The sequence below is a fragment of the Anoplophora glabripennis genome, unplaced genomic scaffold, assembly GCF_000390285.2.
Source record: "Anoplophora glabripennis isolate ALB-LARVAE unplaced genomic scaffold, Agla_2.0 scaffold1345, whole genome shotgun sequence".
Lineage (NCBI taxonomy): Eukaryota > Metazoa > Arthropoda > Insecta > Coleoptera > Cerambycidae > Anoplophora > Anoplophora glabripennis.
This window is the reverse complement of record NW_019426053.1, coordinates 28,967-41,662: the sequence shown is the minus strand read 5'-3', so window position 1 is coordinate 41,662 and position 12,696 is coordinate 28,967. Positions and strand designations below refer to the sequence as shown.

The 12,696-nt window shown below is 31.7% G+C and overlaps 1 protein-coding gene across 2 annotated transcripts in view; it reads left to right on the top strand.

The window, feature by feature from the left end:
* LOC108914624 (cytoplasmic protein NCK1) overlaps positions 1-12,696 on the top strand; it is a 31,745-nt gene that overhangs the window by 12,667 nt on the left and 6,382 nt on the right. For both annotated transcript variants that reach the window (XM_018720472.2, XM_018720471.1), the window contains exons 2-3: positions 2,585-2,810; positions 10,385-10,658. In XM_018720472.2, the coding sequence (XP_018575988.1) occupies positions 2,585-2,810; positions 10,385-10,658 (500 nt within the window). The remainder of the gene's footprint in view (positions 1-2,584; positions 2,811-10,384; positions 10,659-12,696) is intronic.

The following is a 12,696-nucleotide window of genomic DNA, read 5'->3' as shown; positions in this document are numbered from 1 at the left end:
TAAAAGCAGTGAGTTAAAAGAAAATCTTTAGCCAGTCTATAAAATGTTCTGTAATTCATTGATTTCAAATCTAATTGCTGATGAATATTCACAAGTTTATTATACAAATTTATATCAATTTTATTCATTTGTGTAATACGCAAACGCGAAAAGGGGGGTATGATATTATTTCTGTGTCTTGTGCTATAATTATGTCTATCAGCATGAGACAATAAGCTATTAGCATGTTTATGTACAAATAAAAGTGTTTCAAAAATATATACACAGGGCATTGGTAAGATTTGATATTTTTTAAAAATGGGTTTACAGGACATTCCATAGTGGGCTTTGTCTATGATCCTCACAGCTGCCTTCTGTAAGTGAAACACTTTATATGACTTTGGTGCATTGCCCCAAAGAATAATCGCATATGACATCACACTGTGCAGGAGCGCATAATAGACAATCTTCATAGTAGCATTATCTAGGCACGATCTGAGTTGTCTCATAACAAAATTTAGTGAAGAAAGTTTTGAACATATAGTATCAATATGCGCACTCCAACACAATGTGGTATCAAGTGTTACTCCCAGCAAACGAACTGGACTGGACTTGACGGCCCTTTTATCAGAACTAAAGAGTATATTTTTAGTTTTAGCTTCATTGAGCTTCAGTTTATTACTTCCGAACCAAATTTTAGCACTATTCAAGCCATTGTCATATAAAGAGCTCACACCTCTACTAAGCAAGGTAGTATCATCGGCAAAAAGAATACACTCAGTGCCAGACAGTGACATGGGTAAGTCATTTATGTAGAGCAAAAATAAAACCGGCCCCAACACAGATCCTTGGGGAACTCCGCATGTAACGGGAAGTAAATCAGAAGTAACACCATTAAGATTAACATACTGTACTCTGTTGGTCAAGTATGATTTAAAAAGACTATATGCCTTTCCCCTAATACCGTAGTGTTCTAATTTAAACAATAGGAGATCAATATTTACGCAATCGAAGGCTTTTGATAAATCACACATTACCGCGTTAGTAGGAGCGCCATCGTCCATTCCATTAACAATACTTTCCACAACAGTTATTAATGCCTGGACCGTTGAACAATTTTTCCGGAACCCATACTGCGAAGGAGTTATGATAGTCTTATCATCTATATAAATTATAAGCTTATCTTTAATCAAAATTTCAAAAATTTTCGATAAAACTGGAACAATTGCAATGGGCCTATAGTTATCTATGTCATCTTTATCGCCTGTTTTAAATACTGGAACTACTTTTGTAATTTTAAAAGCATCGGGCCAAATGCCTTCAGTAATACACATATTAAATAATACTGTAAAAGGTTTTACAAGAAATTCAAGTGAGGCTTTAATGACAAAACTGTTCAATTCATAGTAATCCAAACTAGCTGTATTTTTTAACTTAAGTATAGCTTCTCTAACATCAGACTCAATGACAGGTGTTATGAAAAACGACCCTTCTGGGCTTGGTAACATATTTAAAAACAAACTAGGATTAATATTCGAATCAATTATAGACTGAGTAATAACTTCTGAAACTGTAACAAAGAAATCATTAAACTGCTGAGATGTTATATCAGTTCGGACTTCAACTTTTTTAGCAGGTATGTCTCGTCTAATTAAATCCCATACGGTCTTACTTTTATTGTTAGAAGATAAAATTGTACTGGCATAATAATTATATTTTTCTTCTTTCAAAGCGCGTCTGTAATCTTTGCGTTTATTAGTAAAAATAACCCAATCAGAAGAAAATTTAGACAAATTAAATTTACGCTTAGCATCACGTAATTGGGATCTCATGTCACGAAGCCTATCATTGAACCAATCTAAGCCCTTAGATTTCTTTGTAAAAAGCTTTAGTGGAAAACAAATATCACGTTGGTCACATAGTTGATGTATTAATAAGTCCGAAAAGTGTTTGACACTTGACATGGCATCGTTAAACCCAAACCAATCAATTGTTGCAACATTATTTAGAAATTTATCCATATTACGCTTATTAAAAACTCTTTTAATAATATGCCCATAAGTAGTAGGTTTATTATGTTCTATTTGAACAATAGCATACACAGCAGAATGGTCAGCAATAAGAGGATCACAGACACCTGTTAACAAATTATCGTCACATATATTAGATAAAATATCAATACAAGAGATAGAGTTCACAGTAACTCTGGTGGGCGTGGTGATATGATGCTTTAAGCCTTACATATTAACTATGTGGCGCACGTCTTGAGCATATTCCGTATCGCTCTGCATGTCCACATTAATATCACCCAAAAGAACAATATTTATAACTGCTTAGTAAAAACTCTATCAAGTATGTGATTTTTTCACGGAGGACTTTTTTAATAGTAATAGTAATAATAATAATAATAATCATTATTGTTATTATTATTACATTATACAATCATGAGAGTTTGGAGTAGCTTTGGCAGCAAAGCACTTCATATAAATGAGATATTTTTTTAGCACAATTAGAAATTATTAATTAAAAGAAATATCCTTCATATTGTGTGTATGTGTTTCATTGATCTTTGTGAAATTCACTGAAGGGAACCATTTGATTTTAGGTTGGTGGCGAGGTCAGAGCAGTAATATTTCAGGATGGTTTCCATCAAATTATACACAAGAAGAGGGAGAAGTTGATGACACTCTTCACACATATGCTATGGCTGAGAATGTACTTGATATAGTTGTTGCACTGTATTCTTTTTCTTCGTCTAATGAGCAAGAGTTGTCATTTGAAAAAGGGGATCGTTTAGAAATTTTAGACAGACCAGCTAGTGATCCAGAATGGTGAGTTAAAAATATATTAATTTTAAAGAAATGCTTAATGTCTGTTTGAATATGTATTGTATATATATATTGTCGTTGCGTCTTCAAAATGCTACTTGTGAATTTTATCAAATTGTTCAGTGGAGTTAAAAAACTGTTTCATGGCTTTTATATTTAAGAATTAGAACAATTATTTTTAATTTTACTGCAGAGAGTCACATTTCTGTAGAAAATAAAATGGATGTTTTTAGATTATGGGGTTTGATGTTGTCTATCGAATGTGCAGAACTTAACACATTTTGCTGCAAATATGCACATGTTGCATTTTGAAGGCACACTGATGATATACAGTATGTATACAGGCTGTTACAAATCCGCTTCTCACTACAGGGATCTTGGAAATGGTAAGAGATACGAAGCAGCTTAAATGTGGGCAAAGTTGCGTAATCAAGGGACCAACATTATACCTCTAAAAAACCAAGGCTAACATGATTAGTTTTCGAAATATTTGAAGAGAACAGAAATTTTGGAAATCCGTTTTTGTTTTATTTCAGCCTTGTTTAAGGTGATATTGAAAAAAGAAGAACACTTTCTCATGGCAACTTTTTGCCCTCTATCGAATGGCACAATCAATATTTATATGTAACATCTCATCTCTCCAAGACCATCATCAACTTCATTTTTTTAAATACGACCCTGAAAATTTTATTACATTTTTTGCAAGCCTTCATGACCCCCAATACTGTACTGCCTCAGTTCGAACCAGATTCAGACGTTTTGTCTAAAAATTCATCTTCAATGTATTCGTTCCAAATTTTTCTTATTTTTTTTTAGATTTTTATGTTTCTTCTCTAAGTGTGGTTAGACCCTGTGAAATCCACCTAGTTATTTAAACTATTACCATTACATAAAACATCATTAGATTTTTCATCTCTGTCACCTAGTCATATATAATTCGATAAGTTGTTGCGTCAAAATTAAAACATTACTACAATTTTAATTTCATTATGACAAATTAATTCTTAAAAATGCATGTGAACAGCCAAAACTTCAAATAAATATTATATGTACTATAAACAATTCCAGTAAATGGTCAAAAACGAATTTATTTTACATGTAACCGCAACTGTGAAAGAGCATGTCGGATGTATTTGTATGATTATCTTGACAATAATTAGATCAAAATTTGTTTGAATTTTGAACACTCGTGAAACCTAGAAATAACTATGAGCAGGGGATTAAAACTCTAATAATGTTTTATTGTAACATGTGACGGTAATACAGTGCAACCTCTTTAATCCGTACACCACATTGTCAGGCATTGTTCGTATTATCGAACATACTATAAAGATTTGTACATTTGTATATTGTGTAAGTACATACACATTTTATTATAACAATATAAATATAATTTATATAAGACACATAAAACTTATATAAGGTAAAACATAAACATGTAGTTACATATAAATATACGTATTATTTTACATTTTTCACATTTTTTATTTTTCTTATTTCCAAAAAAACTCCAAAATTGTTATACAAAACACGACACGCAACAGGTTCTTTGCTATCGGCAAACAAACTGACTGCCGACTACGTGCGTATGAGCGAAGCGATCTAGTCTTTTCTTGTCATCGTTCAGATTTGGCCGTTCGAATTAGCGTGTGATCAGATTAACTTGTGTTCGGATTAGAGAGGTTGCACTATTGTTTAAATAACTAGATGGATTTCACAGGATCTAATGACACTTAGAATGTACGATAATTCAAGAGACAGAAAACTAAAAAGAACTAGATAAATTTAGAACGAATACATTGAAGATGAATTTTTCTAGACAAAACGTCTGAATCTGGTTCGAGGCAGTACAGTATTGGCGGTTGTGAAGGCTTGCAAAAAATGTAATAAAATTTCCAGTTGTATTTAAAAAAAATGAAGTTGATGATGGTCCTGGAGAGACGAAACGTTACATATAAAAATTGATTATGCCATTCGATAGAAGGCAAAAAGTTGACATGAGAAAGTGTTCTCCTTTTTTTCAATATCACTTCAAACAAGGCAGAAATGAACCAAAAAGGAATTCCAAAATTTCGTTTTTTTTTAATATTTCGAAAACTAATCATGTTAGTCTTGATTTTTTAGAGGCATAATGTTGGTCCCCTGATTACAAAACTTTGCCTCCATTTAAGCTATTTCGTATCTCTTACCATTTCCGAGAACCCTGTAGTGAGAAGCAAAGTAGTCTATAGTAGAACCGTTTTAAGATTGCCATTACGTCACGCGTGTGTCCTAATATCAAAGACAGTCGTTATGGATGTGTATTCATTATTAAACGCGCTAAAAAGAGGTATCTCTTTTGGTAATGATGGTAATGATGGTATAAATGTCTTCATAGTCTCAACCTATCACAGACAACTGTTCCAATATTTTAGGTGTATTAGAGTGAAAGAAAATGGAGGGCGTTTGTTGGGTATTAATTTTAGACTATAGCTTGACTAGCACATTTAAAAACAGAACTGGCACTCAGATTAAAAATTTGACAGTTGTTTTGATTGTGTCTCCGTACTTTTATAGATATTTTCTGAGCGTTGAAATATCGATTTTTTGGCATATTTTCATATCCATTAACACCAGTATTAAAATTTGCCAGAAATCCAGATTTGGGAATTGTCAAGATGACATTTCAATTATATGAAAACAGTGACTAATGTGACTAGGATTTTTCGTCTTAATTCATACGAATATTGCTTGTAACGCAATGGAAAAGATACAGCGGTTTTAGTTTATTAAACGTTTGTGAGAAAAAATATATGATTTTGAAATTTTATATACAGGAGTGATTTATTAGGTGATTCTAGTGATAATGTCATTAATTTTAATCACGTATTCGGAAGGCCTAATAAAGACAAAATGGAAAAAAAAATATTGCTCGACTTTTTAAAAAATATGCAAATTACCCCTTCGCGTCACGGAACGCACCGGCGGACTTAAAGCGTTCGAAGGTAAGTGAAACAGCTGATTTTTTATCCAGTTAGAATTTTGCAATTGGTTTCAAAATCAAAGTGCAGCAAATCCAAAAATCCTTTAATAGCAAAGCTATGGACGGATGAGTGAGTGTTTTTTTTAGCCGTAGTGTATTTTAAATATGTAGGTACCATACTCATTGAAGAGCAATAAGTCACACAATAAGGTATACGTACTACAAATTGAATAATTAATTGAACATGTATTACTAAAAACTCATATTCAATTATAAAACGTAACAAATACCTTTACAATCTTAAAAATACTAAATTGTATAACCTAACAATTATTATCCTTATACATTTGTTTTTATTAACACTTGTTAATATTTAAAATGTAAAAAAAATATTTTACTCATTCATATGTGTGGCTAAAAAGCTTTATTCATTGTAGCTCACTATAGGTTAAAAACGTATTGAAAGCTAGGAATGTTAAGGTGGGTCAAGATTCACTCTTGATAAAGCTTGTAGATCAGGGGTGAGGAGCGGTCCAAAAACGGACTTAAATAATGATTTGAAATTTTTTTTATCAACGTAAATATACATTGTTTAAATCGTGTATTCGCATTCCACTTATTTTTCCCTATCTTCCCTTAAAATTAAAGACATTATGACTGAATCACCCTATATATCCTCTCTTAACTGAAAGTAATGTCATGAATGTAGCATATCTGGTTACACTGGAAGTAGTTCTAAATTTAGTTATTTTAAATGCAACACCCTTGCATTATCAATAAAATATATTTAAAATAAGTAAAAAACATTAAAGCTCCTCTACAGTATGTCCATGGTTAGAGTGGAAAAGAGGGAAAATATTTTTATTTTTCATTTTAAGGCATTTAAAATTTTCAGTTCTAGTGTTAGTTTATATTATAGTATGATATGATTATAGTATAGTGTGCTTGTATTTTCCTAAGTGTGAATTGCTAAGTGCAAACTAAAAAACAAATATAATTTATTAAGAAATATTTCCATTGCTCATACACATTAAAACAACGGCATTAAATAAAAATTACTAAATAAAGTTCTTCATGCCAATTATATTTGAATTATATTTGAACGATTTTTATATTTACCGATTTTCTGATCACCCTGTACATGCAAGGTGAAAGGTCTCCATGCCAACCACATTTTAAAGACAAGCCAAAATTTTAATCAAGAATGCATGTTTATTGTAACATGAACTAAAAATGTTTTATTGTCCGTTTTTATCAAAGTATGGCCTACTTTGATAAAAGCGGACAATAAATCATTTTTCATTCATACACAAATTGAAATTAAAATATAAATCTCAATTTTAAGCAACATTCCTTAATAACATATTTCTGTATTGTTAAAAACAAAGGCAGTTTATTCTTAAACGATTTTTATATTTACTGATTTTCTGATCACCCTGCAGAAACTGCAACAATTTTTGTTGCAATTGATGTATGATACTATGCAAGATTAAAAAGTTCTTAATTAATTACTGAAATTAGTTCTAATTTTAGTATAGTGTCATACGACCCTAATCCTATTTTTGTCTCAACAACTTATAGTTATGCATTTTACGTTTCCATAAAATGGATGAATCATCTTTAAGTGGGTATCCTCGTGTAAATCTATTGAAAAATCGATTTTTGTTTTTATTACACAAATTGAAAGTATAATATTTCAGGAATACACTGTTAAAATTTTAAAGCGAAATTCGAAACAGTTTGCTACTAGGGCTATTTTTGCAAATGTCCTTCGGGGGGCCTCATTTTTCTCAAAATGAAAATTTTTCAATTTTCGGAGTTTATGCCGGTGGTTACTCAACGAATTTTCAACCTATCAAAAAAAAAACCATTTAAAGGAAATTTTATTGGCTAATCCACTAACCTAAAGGATTTTGTTAAAAATAATTATTTAATAACTTTTGCAAAAACAAAGAAAAAAACCTTTGTAAATATTTTTCAAACATCCACCATTTTGTTACTAAACTTTTTTATACTTTTAAATTAGGTTCATGGACGAGATATAAGTGTTACAATAACAAAAAACTTGATATGTTTTAGAATGATACTGCGGTTGTGAAACATGGTGTAAATTAAGAGAAAAAAAAAATTCTACTTCATCACTTCAATGCGCTTCAATTAATTTAAATTTTATCATAGAAAATTTGTTTTATGTTTTCTTAAACTACAAATAAAATAGTCTCAAAGTTTCAAATAAAAATATTGTATAGTTTTCTTAAAAAAAATTCCTGAAATTATATACAGGGTGGTGCAACCAAGATGGGGTGAAAGATCACGCCTGAACGACGAGGAATTATGAAATAATTTTTTGTCACGAGGTGCATAGTTATGAGTTGCATATTCTAAAAATATTTTCATTATACGGGTGCACACAAAAGTCCGTGGCAAACCAAACATATGTTTTTTTAAATGGAACACCCTGTATTTGAATCCTAAAATGAATTCTACCTATTACTACGATGCTTTTGATATAATGGTTGATGAGTCTAAAGTTTATAGTTTTAGAGAAAATGGCACTTAAACTTGAAAAACTACCCCCAAATCAATCAAATTCCTCCCCCATCTAAAAAGGTTGTCAAAAAACGAAACCTAGTACAAAATGTACCATATCCTTGGGTATAAGAAATTAATTTATTTTCAATGTTCAAAGAATTAACACGTGGGAGATAGGGATTCGTTATATTTCTCATAAACCACTTTTACCGTTTATGTACAAATTTTTGTATGCGTAGAATTATTTTTTTTTATTTTTTCGGTACAAAAAAAATTATGATTTGTTAGTTTAGTATATGCAGGGTGATTCAGTCATAATGTCATTAATTTTAACCACGTATTCGGAAGGCTTAATAAAGACAGAAAATCGGAAAAAAAATTGTTTACTCGACTTTTAAAAATGAAGGAAATCGACCCATAACTCCCGCTACGAGGGCGGCCCTGGCCGATGCCCGGATGCTCGGAAAATTTTGTAACGTAATGTCACGAACAGTTGTCGGCTAAAGGAACAGCGTTGCCAAGTTCACATCATAATGTGTGGTTCACATTTATTGTTAAACATATTCAAATAAATAAAGGAGCTTGCTGCATTTTATTATAAATAATTTTAACAATTGTATTAACTTAGTGTAGAATGTTTCAACGAGCCTGACTTCTCGAAGTAAACTTTCGTTAAAAGAACATAAATAAAGCAGAGGTAGTTGCCTGTTTGTATGCAAATAAAAAAGTCGGCACACTACAAAATACCCAAATATACAAAATACACTACACACGGTTACAAAACCATTAACAATTTAAAGCGTTTATTCAAATCTACCACCCTCCATATCCCGCATTTTTCCCGCAAAGGAGTTAACATAACACATTTTCAAAAAGTTCAAGCTTTAGAAGCAGCTGATTTCCCCAATCGTCTTGAATTTTGCAATTGGTTCCTAAGTGCAGCAGAACTTTATTAACAAAGTGCTCTGGACGGATGAATGCTGTTTTATTTGTGCTGGCATTTTATGGCAACAATAAGTGCCTACCTAGGTTACACCAAAGTTTAGATTTACACTAAAGTTTACATTTATTATGTAAACTTTGGTTATACGCAACTGCATATTGAATAATAAATTGAAATACTAAAACTGTGTATTATTTAACATAATAAATTATAAAACGTGAAAACGTTAATAATATTAAAAATGATAAATTGTAATAAAAACAAGCAAATATCTCAATCTTCTTACTTTCTGGTCATAAAGAATATTTTTCTTTGCATTGACAGCAATGACTATTTAACACGGTAAGTATAGGGCCTCTCGCTTCCCGCTTCATCCCCCCGATGAGACACCCAATCCTCCTGGTTGGTTACATTAAACCAAACTGCAAAAAATTAGTATATTCTTCTAAATTTTTCAAGTCATATGTGATAAATTTGGATATAATTCATTAAACCTTCTACATGTTCTGCAGACAACTTTAATACATCCTCTATGAATATAAAATAAATTCAAAATATCTTCATTAGAATAATTATTTCGCAATTTTTCTAATCAAGAAAATACATGTTTTATATTCTGAAAGTTTTTTTATTTAACTAGATATTTTACTGCACTTACAATGAAAAGAAGAATAAAAAATATACAACAGATAGCTCTAGAACACCTTAAATAACTGACAAATAAATCTATTATTTCTTGGTTTCTAAGGGCTACATGAGTTAGGGGCTAGGCGGGTTAGCCCTCTTGTGGTGTGAAATTTAATTATTTCAAGAAGAATAAGCGACTAAACTTGCTATTCTCAGGGTTACGTGGGTGAGCCTGCTTGTGGTTTGATAGCGGTGGTTTCTAGGAGTTAGATGGGTTTACTTCAGAACCCGTGGAGGTTTGTGTTTTGCGCCCATGATGACATTTGTTCAGGACGCCGAGATACATAACATATAAAAAATTCAGCCAATAAGGTTTGTGCGGGGTCCTTTGTCTACCAAAAAATATTTAAAAGCAAAAAGCAAACGTGGCAACGTTAATTTTGGTACCTTTAAAGAAAATGTAACTATTTTTTTGGTGAAAACTCGTAAAGGTTCATTAATTTATTTTTTCAGGTATAAAGCCAGAAATTCACAGGGCCAAGTAGGTTTGGTACCAAGAAATTATCTCCAGGAGTTGTCTGATTATATGGATCGTCCATTTCAAGAAAGAAATAAACCTGGAGGTATGGAATCATCCATGGAAAGATCTCAAGCATCAATGGTGGATAAACCACATTTAGTGGATAAGCCTTGGTATTATGGCAGCATTACAAGATATGTTTGTGATAATCTTTTAAATCAACATGGACATGATGGAGATTTTCTTATACGTGATAGTGAAACAAATGTAAGTATTTGCCAATATACTGGGTGTTTCAAAAAACGTTCCGCTAATTTCTAGGGTAAACAGAATATTAAAAAATAATGTTAGTTTGGTTAATAAACATGCCCTGTAAAAGGGGCCCCAAAAATTCTTTTTTTTTAAATTATCTTTGAGAAGGTTTAAGATAGCCAAATGAAATTTAGACCACAAATAGGTTTGATTAGGTCTTGAAAGTTACTGCTGACAAACTTTTAATATTTTGTACAGGACCGTCCCTGGAGGGGGGGTGCCACTTATTTTGCCCCCAAACTTTTTTTTACGGGGACATTTTTAATATTTTGGTAAAAAATAATATTTTTTTAACAATTTGCCATAAAAAAGGTACTCTTGCTTAAAGTCAAAAAAATTACCGGTTTTGGAGTTATTTGAGGTTTTAGCAAGTAATACTGACCGAATTAATAAAAATAAAATAATGATAATAAATAAACGCAGGGAATAATGACTGTTTCAGAAACAACAAGTATAAATTAGAGCAAATTATTTTGAGCTTAAAAGAGGTTTTAATTGCATGACACTTACACAGAATAAACAAAGGAAACTATTAAAAAAACAACAAATAACACAGAACAAACAGAAAAATATTGAATAAGTAGGTATGGATTTTTACATTAAATGTTCGAAATGTCCACCATGTTCCCGAATACATAATCTTAAACGTTTTTCTAGGGAAAACATAATTCTTTCAAGTGGCTGTGGTTCTTGAATTAACATTCTTAAATTATTTTCAACTCTTGCTTGAAGTTCTTCAATGGAATTTATTTCGCTGGAATATACTTTTTCTTTAACTAAACTCCACACAACAAAATCCAAGGGATTTAGGTCAGGGGACCGTGGTGGCCAGTGGATAGGAGCATCGGCACCCCGACCAATCCAACGATTTGGGAAATGTTCGTTAAGCCATCTTCTAACTTGTAAACTAAAATGAGGTGGGGCCCCATCATGCATAAAAAACATATTTCTTCTTAGATCAAGAGGCAAATCTTCTAATAGCGGAAATAAACGATTATCCAAAAATTCATAGTAAACATCACCATTTAAATTTCCATCAAAAATATGGTAGGCAACAAGGCGGTTGCCTATTGTAGAAGCCCAAACATTCAACTTAAAATTATGTTGATAATGCCTTATACGTTTAACCTTTGGATTTTCATCGGCCCAGAAGTGACTGTTATGACTATTAAACATACCTTGTCTAGTAAAAGTTGATTCATCGGTGAAAAGAATATTTTGTAAAAAATCAGGACTCTGTCTCTTTCTTGCTTGTAATAATTCGCAATAGTCACTTCTCAAAAAGAGATCTTCAGGCAATAATTCTTGTACTTGCCTGTAGTGAAATGGGTGCAATAATTGTTCTTTTAATACACGGTGTACACTAGAAATACTTGTGTTACTTGCCCTTGCCACATTTCTTACACTTATCGTAGGATCCGCAACAACTACATTTAAAATATTTTCTTCTGTTTGAGGAATTCTTGCCACTCGTGGTCTTCCAGAATTTACCTTTTTTGGTTTAAAGGTTCCAGTATCACGGCATCTTCTCTCTAAATTCAAAAATGTTTTTGCATCCGGAACAGTTCTTCCTGGAAATTTTTCCGCATATCTTCTTTTCGCCGCTTTAGCATTACCATTACATTCCCCCAATGTTAACAACATATCGGTATAGTCACTATTAGTGTACATATTCATTTTCAAAGCTTTTAAAAGCGTTATTACTTGTTAAACAAACCAAAACTATCAACAACAATGTGTCAAACCAATCTGTCAAACAAGAAAAATCTGCAGTCTAAGCCTACTTAATAAAAGTAAACCAAATTATTTTCTTATTTTAGGTAAAACAAGTTAAAACCTCAAATAACTCCAAAACCGGTAATTTTTTTGACTTTAAGCAAGAGTACCTTTTTTATGGCAAATTGTTAAAAAAATATTATTTTTTACCAAAATATTAAAAATGTCCCCGTAAAAAAAAGTTTGGGGGCAAAATAAGTGGCACCCCCCCTCCAGG